This window comes from Protopterus annectens, chromosome 11.part0, assembly GCF_019279795.1.
Source record: "Protopterus annectens isolate FY-2018-M chromosome 11.part0, PAN1.0, whole genome shotgun sequence".
NCBI lineage: Eukaryota > Metazoa > Chordata > Ceratodontiformes > Protopteridae > Protopterus > Protopterus annectens.
This window is the reverse complement of record NC_056745.1, coordinates 204,980,545-204,996,534: the sequence shown is the minus strand read 5'-3', so window position 1 is coordinate 204,996,534 and position 15,990 is coordinate 204,980,545. Positions and strand designations below refer to the sequence as shown.

The window sequence follows — 15,990 nt, the reverse complement described above, 5'->3', positions numbered from 1 at the left end:
ACAGTTGTGTGCGTACCATAAATGTAGATGTTCGAGTGTCTTCACTGTTGCAGTCCTGGTTACCCACCCACTTCCCCCTCTTTGCTGGGACTATTCTGTACTTCTCAACTCTATACAACCTATTTGCTTTTAGAGGAAGGAAATGTTTGTAGTAATATATGCATGGTTGTTTGGCATATTTTTATCTTTACAGCCTTCATATCTGGGGGCACCTGACATCTGGGGCAAGAAAAACTGAAGAAAATGGCGTCTGTTGCAACTTTTATACCCCTGGCGCACTGACGTCAGGGAAGAGGCAACAGCAACCAACACCGGACCAAGACTTTGGAACTTGGGCCGACTACAGGTCGCCTGCCAGCAGGATAACCCAAGTGTAATGACTACAACAGTGAAGACACTCGAACATCTACATTTATGGTAGGTACACAACTGTACTTTTTCATACCGGAATCAGAATAACTTGTTATATCCAGCAGATGGGGCTCTTGTAGTTTGAAACATGAAGTCTTTTTTTTTTATTGCAATGTAGTTATTTCATTATTGGGAGTGATGTGGTTAAATTCACTGAATTTTCTTACATTAGGGCCAACACAACATTTTTACCATTTGCTTGTTTGCATTTAAATGAAAGTGTAGAACTACCAGAAAAAAGTCCATTTTCGTTGTAGTTGGAGTAGGAATTTGGTACAAACATACCTCTCAACTATACCGAATTCCTCTGTATTTCACGGTTTTGAGGCTAAAATAATGTGGTGCTACAAATTCCTGAGTGTCCCCTTCAAATCACAATTTTTTTTTTTTATTTATTTACTCTTTTTAATTAAAGCTGTTGCAACCGTCCCTTCTTAACCTAGAGTTTGCTGCCTGCCTTGGGCATCTGGGGATTTTTACCGACTACTCTGTATGCATACCAATATTTACATGGCTAAGTTTGTACAAAATATCCAAAGTACACATAAACATTTATTTTAATGAATCAAATATGAGCACACTTTGACTTAATGATAAATGACCAAGCACTACAGAAATTACTTGTCACTCCTTCCTAATCCCATCAGTTCCATACTCCGGCTACCAAAAAATACTCAGGACACCATTAGATAAGTTACCTGCAAATACTACCCCCGACACATACAAATTCCCACCACACTGCATACAAAATTAACTTCATTGTTTTGCGTAATTATTTCTCACAGGATAGATGCACATTGCACACCACTTTCAGGTAAGTTGATAAAAAGTGTCCTAGACCAAATATAGCAACTAAATTAGCCCACAACTCTGCCTCAGATTGCAATGCATTATTTGCTTAGCATCCCACAGCATATGCAGCAACTGTACAAAACTACAAATAATTCCAAGCACTGTGCAGTACTGCCATCTTCCCGTCTGCTGTACGATTTTCGCAGTACAGGGGATTACACAGTTAACAATAAAAAATGCAAAAGACCAATATAAAGTGTTTATGCTACCATAACAATAGTTAGGTACATTTTGTTGCTAAGGGTCCCCTTGACTGTGGAAAGTTCCTCATCCTGCCTCTGGTAAACCATGCATACAGCTGAGTGGTGCTGTAAAACAACGCCTTAGGATTAGGATCACCAGAACAGAAGTAAAACCGAATTTTTATCATACTTAGATTTCCCCCAGGATTAAAACAATGTGACAAAAAACAAAACCTGTTTGTATAACCAGAATTGTTACCAGAATACTACATGATTATGTGTTACATTTGAGGAACGTAGCGGACTTGCGATCCAGATTTCATCAGCTATAGGGACTGTCATACAAAATGTGCACCGGTCATAAACCTTTCTGTTGTGTTAAGCTATTTCCCCAAGTCCCTACTTTAAATTGTATCTGCGATTCTGCGCAATAGTCTGTGGAATGCGGACGTGGTGGTGGGGGGTGTTAAAGACAGGTTGAAAAGTGTTATTACCAGGAACAACTTCCACTGTCACAGCTCATTTCCAACTGGGTACTGCAGAGTTCTGCAACTTCTGCCTGTATGCATTTTAAAGATGTAAAAAAATAAAATTAGTATTGTAAGCCAGCACCACATATCTTCCTAATTTACAGTAACGGGCAACCCACTCAGTGTTCCTTACAGGTGTACAAAAATGATTTCACCAGTATACCATTCCATTCTGTGCTTATCTTCTGGGTCATGTCACTCGAAAAATGTACGCACATCTGTCTTCTACTCTTTGGTTTGGCAGGTAAGGTAACCAACATGAGGAACAGGTTGCATTGCTCTTTGGGAATCATAGTTTGCGACTAAGTAAACTACGACTGTTGAATACAGCCACTTCAAAAGAAATAAGAAAAAAAAAAGTTGCAATCGCCACCTTCCGTGTAGAACCCAATCAGGGCATGTCGCATGCAAGTTGAGGATTAATATTTGTAATATGGGAATGTTTCACTTTCATTTTAGCGAAAAAGTTGGGATTTCAATGCTCGACTAACTGAAACTTATTCTAATTTGCTGAGCAGCATGACACTATGACATGTTTTCACAGGAATTAATATGAGTTTCTTAATTAACTGGTGCCTGGTGTAAATTTAGATGGGTGAAGCTCTACCCATCCGTGTTATAGTTTTGATGGCATGAACGTCTTGCTAGCCCCAGGCAGATATAATTTAACTGCAAAATTGGTGCTGGCAGGTGGACAGAGAGTCGGACTCCAAGACTAATCTTTACAGAGAGCGGCAGCATACAGCTCAGGGTATTAAACTGAGATGCATTAAGCACAGGTGAGCAACATGCTTCCTAGTATGCATTAGTAAATTTTGTTTGTGACACTAAAGGAATGTTGTGTATTTATTCACTTCAGATATGTTTTACTTAGTTTGTAAGTCAAGTTTATGGCCATTTAACATGGTCAACCTTTGAAAGTCATACTTTACATTTTCTAAGTGTTGTAAATATTCATATTTACTATGCTGATTATCACGTTACAGTTACGTGTCTCTTGAAAAAAGGCTGCTGTTCAATTTGCGTTTGAAATTTGATATCCCACAAGTCCACTAGAGTGGGCAGATATACATAATTATGTATGTAAATTGTATGTTAATCAGCATCCTAATTTTTGGCTGGTTGTACCTACTTTTCATGAGCCTTTGTCCAGCTTTTGATGTTTCAAGGTTGAGAGGTATGGGGTACAAAGCAAAACTGGACTAAATCACTTTTAAGAAAATATTCCTTCTGTTTTAATATACTGCCATCTTCTGGTCAAATGCCAAAATGGCATAATTTTTTGTGGTCATCTATGCAAGTCTTTTTTGAATTCATCAGAAGTGCACACATCTTTTTATCAGTATTGTTTTATGATACAGTAATGAATACGTTTTTATTGGTATCTTGCCTCCAGCCACCATTCTTATAAGGATGTGCATCAAGCCAGAAGTCTGACTTTGTATTTGTTATGAGAAACTTCAGATTTAATTTGGTCATTTGCCTAATGAAATGGGTATTGAAAGTAATTATTTCAGATTCTAATGCAAACAGTGTTTTTTAGCATTGCTGCTACATCCCCAGAGTCATAACTTTGTAAATATTGCAATGTTAAGAGCAGTGAGTATTTTGTTTAAATATGTTCTTCAGCACTGATCTTAATAGACTGTTTGAAATGTATAATATTTAAATGTCTCCCACCACACCTTTCTTGCAAATTAGGTATGTGCCTAAATATTGTGTGCAAAAATATAAATGTATATTCCATTTATAACATATATATATATATATATATATATATATATATATATATATATATATATATATATGTGTGTGTATGTATATATATATATATATATATTTATTTATGTATATGTATATATATATATATATATATTTATGTATATATATATATATATATGTGTGTATATATATATATATATATATATATATATATATATATATATATATATATATATATATAGATGTATATATATATATAAGAAATATAAATGGACCAGCAAATTCCATTATGAAGATCCAGATTTATTAAGTTTAGGATTGCTGCTTGCTTACCTCTATATCTAAACTGTTTAAACAGTAGCCAGCTTTGAGTGAATAAGTCCTAAAAAGTGCATTCTTGCTAGTGGCAGATTATAGGTTGTGTTTCTCTACACTGTCCTGTGAGCTGAGAGAGCTGATCATCAGTTTCTTTATCGTATTCCCCTGGTCGGGCATAGCAGCAGCCCGAGTCCATTCACACGCACTTTACCGGTGAGCTAGAAGGGAGTCTTGCCTTTGTGCTGGCTTTCTGGTTCCACTTTTTCGTTCTCTAGGTGTTGTGTGGGTTTTGGCAGACTTTCTAACTATGTTTACCTACCAACTTGACTATGTCCTGTTGTTTAATGCTGCAGGGTATTGGTGACATCATCTTGATTTTTTTTTCTCTATCTCGTTATGCTGCATAGAATCATGATTCTCTTTTTTGCAGGTGCCAGTTAAATTCTGTAGTTTTGTTTGAATGATACACAGATCTTTGATTGTCACTTTATATGCACATTGTGTTACCAGTTCTTCCAAGTCATTTATTTATTTTTTTCATCCTATAAAGTTCATACCTTTGTTGCATGTACTGTCACCCTTTAATTCCTCTGTTTCTTTTTACCCATTCTCTTCTATATGAACACTGCATTTTGCATTGTTTTGATTAGTAAGCACTGTAATAAATTTGAAGCTATTTATCAAAAAAGTAATGAGATATTGACACTTTTCTTTATTAACTAATATGTTGGCTATAATTTATACAGCCAGATGGAAATGTGAGAATTTACATGTTGGAAAAATGCAATGAAGTTTAAAATGAGGGTTGTGAGATATAATAAATAAAACTGTTACACTTTACTAAGGTGTATAGGGAGATGTAAATATGAATTTAAATTGATTTCCTAGAAATTGGCTGAGTCTAATAAAAGGGGCGATGATTATGATCTTGTAGTACTACTCACAGAATTCGATGGAGCAAGTTAAATTAGAGGCATATTTTTGGAAAATGTTTGTGCCCATTTTCTTTGAAACTAAATTGAAGACAAGATGCATTAAATGATTAATTTGATCTTAGTGCCTTGTCGTTTGAATTAACTTTGTTAATATGTTTTTATGATAATTTTAGGTGCTTTCTTTATACTGTAATTGTGGAAAGGTGCATTTATTTTCAACAGGATATCAGCCAAGGAGATTTTATTTTAGATGTAATGCACCATGGTGCTGTCACATGAGCCCTCATTTTTTGCCTGTGTTTTAGTAAATTATTTTCCACTATCCAGACATGCTTTTTGTTAATCAACATTCCTAGTGATGTAAAACTTCAGGTTGTCTGTCATAATTTGAACCTGTATACAATGGACATTATAGTTATTAAGTTTAGTTAGTTATAGCATTTGTATCTAAAGACCAGCCCATGAGAATGGCACTCATTTGACACCGTATTGTGGAGCCATACAAATCAGTGGATTAACTTAACATGTTTCTGTGTTTCTCTTTTTAATGACAGATAGAGTGTACTGCCCCCGAAGTGTTCTGCTTTTCTTGTTATATACCCTGTTTTACTGATGTATGACATATTTTCTGCCAAACTAGATTCCAGTATAGGTGGCTGTGTAGCATAGCGTGTTAGAACCTTGACTGTGATGAAGGTGGCACAGGTTCATTTAGCAGCCTGGGCATTGGACAAAGGGGTAGAAATAAGTATATAGTCTGGTGTGCTCATCCCATTGGGAGGTTATTGATTTTGTCCATCTGCAAGAATGTCTTTTGGGGGAAGGCCCACAGTTATGGTCCACACATGTAGGAACTTATGATTAGCACAAGCACAGACGAGGAGTTCATGCACTTTAAGCATTGTTAGTGTGCTTTAGTACAAACCCACACATGAGCCTAAGCATATTAATCATGCACTAAGTGTATCAACCTGCACCTGGAAGAAACTAACAATAAAATGAAGCTTTAGCCTTTCACAATGTGACAGCTGGGTCTTTTGCCTCTTTCCTTTCCCTTTCAGGTTTCCTTTGAGGCTGGAAGCAGACGAAATGGGCATATAGAGGAAAACTGATGATCTTAGGGTTTTGGGCAAACAGAATTATAAATTAGATTTAAGTATTGACATTTGTATTTTCCATTTGATATAAAGGGTTGTGCAAGAATATTTTGTAACCATTTATTTCTCCTGACATAGAGTTAGTACATACCATTTTATGAACAGTTTTGTACATTTTTTTGGAAATAAGAATGTTAAACATTGAGATTGTTTTCTGTTTTTGATGGTGTATATTCCAGTGTCTCTGAAGATTAGACTGTTATTGGTAAGTTATACATACTGTATTTGGTCTTCTTCTGATTAAGAAATAGAAGTTACTACCCAGAATTTTTGAGCAGCTTAAAACCGTCTGTAAATGGCATTTGCTTTCTATTTGCTTTCTTTGCTTGTTTTCCTCTTTTTATTGTTAATCTAATTTGGGGGGGGGGACGAAAAAATGGACATTTAAGACAACTACGTTTTTTGGATGAGTGATTCCATTTCTAGAACACACAGCTTGGACTAACAGAATGACTGACTACAATCTTTTCAAATTCACATGCTGTGATATATTGTGAAAGCTACAATCAAGTAACCTCCTTGTTCATATTGTGAAGAAAAGGGTTGCATTTAGGAGTAGAATGGAAATAAGGGTATATGAGAGCTTTTTTGTTTTTTAGGGAGGGAGGTTGCAGTTTATCAACATTAGATTACACCACCATTGCATCACTACAGATAAATTACAAAAGTATATTATTCACTTAATTATCACATTTTTTTTCTCTTAGTATGAATCTAAGAAAAGATTGTCAGCAGATGATGCACTGTTTCAGTCTTATTTCAGAAGCCTTGGAACAAGAGTACATACCTTACCAGAAAGTAAGTCAGACTGAGTTTCATTCAGACTTTGAATAATTAAGTTTGTAAGTAGGTACACTGTGACTAGCTACTTAAAAATGAACAAAAAGATTAAAGACTGCTGCTGTTCACTTTACTGAATTAATGCATGTTGCTTAATTCAAATGGGATATTAAAAAATAAAATAGCTTTTTTCCTCTCTTCTTGTTATGTGCTCTGAAGTCTACAAAACTGGTGTTTGGTGTACGTAAAAGAAAAAAAGACATGCTTGCAAGCATGAACATAGAGCTTTTTCTGTACTAGGATTTCACAACCTCCTCCTTTCCCCAGGTGTCATTTGTAGAAGAGGTAATAAGTGTCTCTCCTTATTTGGAAGTAAACCTAAAAATGGTCCAGAATATATCTAAAGGACGTTATAAAGAGTTAAACAATGTGGCTGAATATGAACTTAAACAACCATTAAAACCAATAATAGTTACAAATCTTTCTTTAACTATATCAGGAAGTTGAGAACTAATACCCAGCAGCATTCAGAGCTAATGCACAATGATACCACCCACTCTGACCCAAAAGTAGTAGTTAATATCCTAACTGATGAATTGAGTGCAGATTTTACTTCACCCATGTTTATGGCTATTTTACAGATTATGCAGTCACAGGTATCCCTTTAGTTATTATGAAATAAGTCCTGTTAGCCCTTTCAAAAGCTAAAAACACCTCATCCATGGGCCCATATAGTATACCAGGTTGCTTGATTATCAGTACCATATATGGGCATTCTGAATCCCTGCTTAACCTCTTTAAGCCTGCCTCTGCATTGATTACATTCCTGAAGCCTGGAAAACAACCATCACACTAGGGTGGCCCAACCACAGACCCTGATGACTATAGACCCATCAGTCTGAATGTGTAAAGCTATGGAATGTGTTATCTCAGACCTTATTAATCTAGACATTGAAAATCTGTCAAGTCTGGAAGCCCTCATGATTTTGTTTTTTCCTACCTCTTTAACCTCAGTATGTTTTTAAGAAGCCCTTAAAGGAGTAATAGTTGCACAGTACATGCAGCATATCTAGATCTGGCCAAGGCCTTTAACATTATCCCCCTTGCGGGTGTATTGGTAAACTTGTAAATCTAAGTATAAATCCTTATGTTTTGCAGTAGATAACTAACTGGTTGACTGACAGACCCCATATGGTTAATAGTTGCACTCTTATTTGGTATTTATTTCTCAGAGCTTCAGACCAACATTCCTGGCCTATAATTATGCAAGTTTGATGACAGTGAAGTGGGAGTTATTTGTTGCTTCAACATGGGTTAGACTATGTTAACAGTTGGCACCATACCTCTCAACTGTCAAGATTTTCGCAGAATATCCAGATTTTTGCCTCATAGTTGTGGACCGTTCCTCATAAAATTTGTGGTTTTCTGGATTTTTGTGGCAAATCAGTAAGGATTGAATTCACTAAATGACAAGCATTCGAGTTTCAAACTTCATATCCTTCAGAAAATGCATATTAACACAAGAAATTTTAATCTAGCAACTTTCTAAGTTTATAAGAGCTGTGTTTAAAATGTGTCCCTATTTTGGGGGCTTTGTCCCCCATTGCTTGTCTTTGTCCAGTTGTTTTATGCTAAGAGGTTGAGGCCTACTGTTGGCACAAGGCAGTTGTCCAAATTTAAATGCGAAAAAAATAGTAGTATGATTAATTTTGGTAGGCAATATATTTTCTCCTTCCATGTATTTATTTCCACTTTGTTGACAGGGTTAATCCCACTAGTTCACTAGCTTATTTTCAGAGGACAAATTTGACCAAGGCACCCGGGAGATTCCCCTAGTTATCATTATTATGAGTGGGACCCATGTTGCAGGAGCACTTTTGTTTCCATTCCAAGTGCAGAGGTGGCCTGGAGAAACAGGGAAGCAGGTGGATAGAGGCTAGGAGATGATGGAGTGGTGAGAGAAATGGAGGAGAAAGCAAATAGTGACACCAGAGAATGTGTGCAGGATTCGTCAGAGATGTTTCAAAAAATTTGTTTGGTGATGAGTCAACAAATGATGGATGCATAATTACAACCCTCCAGTTGGGAGGTTTGCGGGATGATTTACTAAAGAAATAGTGATGCAGAGTGAGGCAGAACATGAAGGAGATGTTCTGGGGGGGGGGGGGGGCATTATGGAGAAAATAAAAAATGAGGCTGCAGAGACAATCCTGAAGCATAGTGGTGAGATGGAAAACGAAAGATATGCAGAGAAGGTAAAAGAAGCCAAAAGGGGAGTAGCAGAAAAGAAGGCAGAGGAAAATTAAAAATGTAATTAAGTGGCATGGATTCAGAGTAAAGAAGACAAATAAATGGACAGGTATGAAGTGTGGGACAATTTAATAGCTAATTCAAACAGCAGGCAATAAATCAAGTTTCTTTTATTTCCAAAACAGCACACGTAGTCAGCTCTAAATAGAGCAGCAACACAGATAAGCCAAGCGCTTTCACCCAGTATATTACTAGTCTTTTTCAAGGTTTTTTTTTTTTTTTTTTTTTTTTGCCTTGAAAAAGCCTAGTAATGTACTGGGTGAAAGCGCTTGACTTATCTGTGTTGCTGCTCTATTTAGAGCTGACTATGTGTGCTGTTTTGGAAATAAAAGAAACTTGATTTTTTGCCTGCTGTTTGGATTACTTAAACTCGGATCCTGTGTGCTGTGGACTGTGATATTCTTGGTTTAATTCGACTTGTACAGTTTAATAGCTCCTTTAGGTGTAAAAGCACATAAGGTAATAGCATTTATTCTTATTAATTTTGTGACATTATATTTGAGACTGTATTTTCAATGGAAAATGTTCTTGAATGAAGCAAAAAAATAAAGATCATAGTCCATGGAATCTTTATGTGATAAAGGCACAGGGAAACAAAAAAGAAAATTTAGTACAATTTCGAACAGAGGTAGAAAGAGACTTTGAACGGGCATTTGAAAACTTTATGTAAAGAAGTATTGGACATTGCAAAAGATTATGAGAAAAGGGGTTTATGGACTGGTGGCTGGGATTGTAATATTATGTTAAAAATAGAAAGAGAAAAAAATATGCATGTACCAAGCATGATAAATGTGTGGAGGGGAGGATTCACTTCATAATCTCAAAATACTGAAATCCTGAATTTCAGTATCTCGAGACCATGAAGCCGAAAATCCATAATCCCAAAACCCCAGAAGCGCGAAATTTAAAATCGCAGCTTCTATACTAAACGTACCGCAAACATACACCTCCCTGCACATACACAAACACCTACCCTACATATAAGCAGGGGGCAGGCCCCCCTTCACCCCCCCATGTGGGCTACACCTCCAACACCCCCCTACTTAAATATACTAACTCCGAGGTCGCACTACACAGACAAACACACAAAAATACCACCACACAAGCTACATTCCCCTTGCGCACAGACATCACACTAGTAAAACACAAAGACGCACATTAAAACCCTACCGAAAACCTGTAAAACACAAACACTTACCTACATCTCCTACCACCCACTCACACACCGCAACACCAGAACCGCTAATTCAAAATCTCTGAATTTTGGGATTTTGAATTTCGTGCTTCTGGGGTTTTGGTATTCTGCACTTTCGCCCTTCTGGTCTCGGGCTACTGAAATTCAGGATTTCAGTAGTTCGAGATTCTGAAGGGAACCTGGAGGGGAATAGTAGTGTCATAAAATACTGGCAACCCAAAATGTGTTTTGGTAAATAAAGACATTTGATAAGTAACTGTGACAAAAGAAAATGTTATATTTGCGGGGAAATGTGTCAGAATACAAAAAAAGTGTATTGAAATGTTATAACCGTTAACAAAATTGGATATTTATAGATGTATTGAAAAAATGAAACTAACAGTAAGGAAAAGAAAGAGGAGGTAAATTGTCTAGGCTTAGTCTGGCCTATTAAGAAAGCTAGTCTGGTAATTAGCTGTGAACTTATAAAACCATGAATCTAAGGAAAAGGGAAAATTAAAATTTTAGAGTGCTTTCTGTAAGTGTGCATAGTATTGAGTATGGCAAGCAGAATATGGATTTTGTAGTGGTATAATACATGCAGTGTAGATGTAATTATATTGGAAGACACAAGATTTTTTTACAAAATGAAGAAAAATTACAAAACAGAGAAACTGTGGGAGGAAAGGTAATGTGTAATGTTGGAAATGAGAGATGTATTTGGAATAGCCATATTCTGTAGAAATATAGTAAACATATTAGGTGTAACTTTAGCAAAAATGGGAAGATTAACCTTTGTAAATTTACAGGGGAAAGAACAAGTATATAGAATTATAAAATTGTATGCATATAGTAATTGAAAAGAAAGGGGAAGTTTATTTCATCAGACTTTAGACTGTACTGATAAATATTATAACAGAAGTCTTTACTTATGATTTAAGAGGCAAGCATAAAAAGAAAGGAAATGATGCAAGAACAATGTTAGAAATGATAAGATGTGGTAACTTAAAACTTTGGGACAAAAATTCATGGCTTGCAAAAGGGATATATATTGAACTGAAATAGATATAAAATCAGAAGGTTCAGTTATATGAGAAGGGGGGTAGTTGAAACAGGATTTTCTGGTCATCTTGCAATGTTGCTATAGATAAAGGAAGACAAGGTATATATAAAACAGGCAAAGGAATAAAAAGGATAAATGAGAAAGCATGGAATGAAGAAGGAAAGAGATTGGTAATACAGTTATGGAGGAAAGATCATGTTACTATGAGAACATTTTGTAAATATTGTTCTGAATGTTGGATGATATTTAAGGAAAAATATTGAAAATATTTTTACAGCGGCAGTATGTGGGAAAAGTAGAGAAATAAAGATATAGAAGAACATGTAACGATGCATTGGAAGGTTTAGAACATAACGATAGAAAGTACTTTGACAAATAGGAATTATGTGAAAGAAATCAAGAAAAAATACAAATATTGTTATATAAGGAAATATATTTTTTGCAAGGGAAAAGAGAAGTAGTACTGAATTACTTAAGCAGATTAGTAAAGGAAGGTGGTAGTGCAATGAAAGACAAAATATAAAAGGAGAAATAGAACTCAGGGAAAGATTATGAACAGTGTAGTACATTATGTACAAGAAATATTTAAAGAAAAAAGAAGGTAATGAAAAAACATGGAAAGTAAAAAAGTTAACAGAAAAAGGGAATAAAGAGTTGTAAAAGGAGATTTCTTTAAATGAGTTCAATAAAGTATTAGGGCTAGTAAATATAGATTCAGCTTCAGGACCATGTGGATGAATGGTTAAATGAAGATTTTACGTAAAAAAATTGTGTAGTAGAATGTGTAAATTCATATGGAAGAAGGAAGATAGAAGACAATTAAAAAAAAAACTGGAGAACAATAGTATTGAATAATAACGATTATAAGGTCACCAAAATGGAAAGTGTTATAGAAGATAGCATATGTAGAATAAAGGGGAAGGGTTGTCAAGATATTTAAAAAAATAGTGGATGAAATTATGAATATAAAAGAAGTAAAAATAATGACAGGAGACCTTAATAAAGCATTTGATACAATTAGAAATGAAATCTTATGGGTAATAATGAAAATATAATGTAAGTGAGTAAGTTAGGTAATTATGTATATCAGCGGGTCTACTTCATACGATCGACATTCATTTGGTCGACAGCTCATTTGATCGACAACCAGTATTCAAGGCACTTAACAGGGATTTGCCCCCCTCCCCAATGTTGTGCGACCCTGGAGTTGGTATATATATAGTTAGGGGGGTGGGGGGCAGAGCCCCCCCCACATTTCGGGGGTGTGGGGGCGAAGCCCCCCCACCTATTTCCATTTAAAACATAAAAATACAACAAAACTACACATTTTAAAGAAAATATGTGGGGGGCTTCGACCCCCCCCCCCAACTATATATGCCAACTCCAGGGTCGCACAACATTGGGGAGGGGGGCAAATCCCAAGTTTTTGCCTTGAATACTGGTTGTCGATCAAATGAGCTGTCGACCAAATGAATGTCGATCAAATGGTCTGTCGATCTTATGAAGTAGACCCATATCAGCATATAGTAATGAAGTAAAAATACTTGCAAATGACTGATTAAGCCAAAATTTATATTTGAAGAGTGGTATAAGACAGGGATGTCCAATGGGTTGTATACTATTTGCATTAGTTATAACTGTGGTAGTATGTGAAGTAAATTACAAAATGAAAGAGGTGGGGTATATAACACCTGAAAGGTTAAGAATTCCAGTTCGGTTAACATATATTGATGATATAATTGAAAAAAAAAACATTTAAATAAAAGAACTAATTTACACAAATGAATGTCTGGAGGTGATAGGGATGGCTTTAAATAGAGAGAAAAATAAAGGTTTAGGTAATGTAGTAAAAGATAGGGGATATATATTTTACAGTAAATGAAATTTCTGTGTTGGGTATAAAGTTTAGGAATAAGGATGCAAGTAGAATTCAAATGGAAGACAATAGAAGAAATAAAACAAACCTGTCTTTTCTGGATAATGTATAAATTATCATTTAGAAAAAAAGGTTCATTTGATAAATTCAGTACTGATAGGAAAAGTAGCAAACTTAGCAAGTGTATTTATGTTGCTAACAGTATTTGAAAAATAATTATTGCAGATATTTTTTTCATTTATATGGTGTTCTAGATTAACCCCAGCAAAAAGAGAAGTTTTGTATGTAAGTAAAGACGATGGTTTAGGGTTAATTAATCCAGTGGTATATGCTGCTTCACTACATTTGTACAAAGGATAAATGAAAAAGATGAGAGTTAAGTAATAAAAATTGTATAAATGTTAAGTATGATAAAAATGAAAGAGTGTATAAATGAAGAAATAAAATATTACTACGAAAAAATATTTATTTATGGAAAAGTATCTGATCTCCAGGATTTAGCAACCACTTTTGCTTCCTAGGAACAGAGTGTTGTAAGAGTAATGTCATATTTTATTTTTACTTTTTTTATCTACTTTTGGGTTTATGCATTTAGACTTTAAACTGTTTCAGGCACCCTTATTTAGATGACTGCATTCTCCATTTGCTTGTTTGCTGGTAGGTAGCTGCTATGGATATCAGGCTTCTTTTAATGCATATTTTTAAGTTACTATAAGTGAACACCAAAGTTCAAATCTTATGTTTATGTTTTGAGTGAGCATCAGCGTATTAAATGTTGCTGAGCTAATTTACTGGGAAATCTCAAATTAAATACATTTAGTAGTGTAGAATAAATTGTTTTTGCTCATACCACAGGTTACAGTTAAATGCCTCACTGTTTATGGGACAGCCTGATTAGTAGTGGTGCATACAGGAGACATTTCATATGTGGCTGTTTACCAAGGCATTCAGGTCCATCAAATGTTATTTGAAGTGTTTGCAATTTACTGAGTAAAATTTAAAATGTTACAAGCTAATGCATTATGCTCAAAATTTGGACCTTTGTAGTTGATGGTATTTGTTAAACTTACTGCACACTGAGTTAGTCTTATGCTACCTGCTGTTTAGAACTAACACTTCCTTCCATTTTCTGAACCATGTTGTATTCTGTGGTTTACAGTATACTTTCTGGTTCTTCCACCCTCTGAGTCTGAGGCTGCTACCCAACTTAGATGTAAGGTTCAGTCAGGTACTTGTGGTGTCAGGATTGTTTTAATAACTAATCTGTTTTCCCTTTCAATCCAGACAGGGTCAACCATACTTGCTGTTCTAAATCTCTTTCCAAGCAAAATATTTGCCTGTTTATTGTAATATGTACTAATGTGGATATCTTTATCATATTGGTGATTTATACAACATTGAATTAAGCAACATTTTTGACATAAGAATATTTTTACAGACAACTATCTGCTGACGTTTAATTAACCTTCATTACAATTTGGCTAGGATGTCTGTGAGTGACACTAAGCTACTATGGCTTTACTATTTCAGTGCATTTCTTGCCCTGTTTTGAACATAGTGGAACTTGTGTATGAAATCACCTGCTTAGTCCCTGTGGAGTAGGAGGTAATTGGGCACCATCTCGGTTTCACTTTTAATTCACCTCACATACATGGTGTCCTCAGGGCTTCTGGCACAGATTTTATAGATATTCCAAGCCAATTAAGTTGTATGACAATTTACACCTTGCCATTACCTTCCCTCATGTTACACTTCCTCCAGGAGGGCCATATCATTCAGTCCATGAGTAAATTTGTTACTATGCATCCAGTCATCTAGGCTAAATTTAAAGAAAGGTAGTGAGTCACACTGCTTAACTTGCTGGGGTGATTTATTCCAGAGATTTGGTAGATGCTGGATTATAAACTTGTCCTCAATGTGTTTTATCTGTTGATGAAGATTTAGGTCCCTGGTTCTAGTATTGGTGGAGATATTGGACTTGGGGGAGATTCAGGAGAATCAGGTCTCTAATAGTGAGGTAAGTTTTACAGAGGTCTCCCCTCAAAAGTCTTGAAAGAAAGAGTAGAGCTTTCAGCTTGAGGCAATTAATTGTCTTGACATCTGGCATTGAGGAGAGCCACCTAAATGTGGTCCAGTTTTGGGATTTATAGTTAGCAATGTTGGAGTGTCCATCAACTGGCCTCTGCCTTAAAAAAATGCACTAGGAGCAGCATTGGCTTTAGCTGGTATGCACGAGTCTTGGAATGAGAGATGCAGGCAAAGCAAGTTGAACTGTCAAGCATCTCATCCAGTGCTGAAACTTAGTGGATCCCCCTGGAATGACACCAGCAATTAACCAATTTTTGAAGACAAGTATCTTTTCTTTGCATCTAAGTATTATTGGAGGTGAAGGAAAAATTCCAGTCAGAACTCGTGTCTTGCCTGCATTTGTAACAGGGGGTATCTCATTGTACTGCTTGTCCATGTCCCTGGCAGTAAAAAAAAAAGGAAGGATAGAAACTATATTGTTATTTACTTTATTCATTGTATAAAATTTAATGGAGTTCTGAGACCTTATGAGGTGCACTGAACAAAACTGAATCATTTTCCTGTGCTTGGCAGACACTGTCTACTCTATAATGAAGACCAAGGTAATCATGCCTTATGACATTTCTTCTTGGTTTCTGCAGAAGGCAGAAAT

The 15,990-nt window shown here is 35.6% G+C and overlaps 1 protein-coding gene across 1 annotated transcript in view; it reads left to right on the top strand.

Annotated features, from left to right (window-relative positions):
* The window catches only part of CDK17 (cyclin dependent kinase 17), a 1,919,677-nt gene that overhangs the window by 1,858,201 nt on the left and 45,486 nt on the right, over window positions 1–15,990 (top strand). Inside the window, exon 16 of the mRNA XM_044087623.1 lies at window positions 6,815–6,905. Coding sequence (XP_043943558.1) covers window positions 6,815–6,905 — 91 coding nt within the window. The remainder of the gene's footprint in view (window positions 1–6,814; window positions 6,906–15,990) is intronic.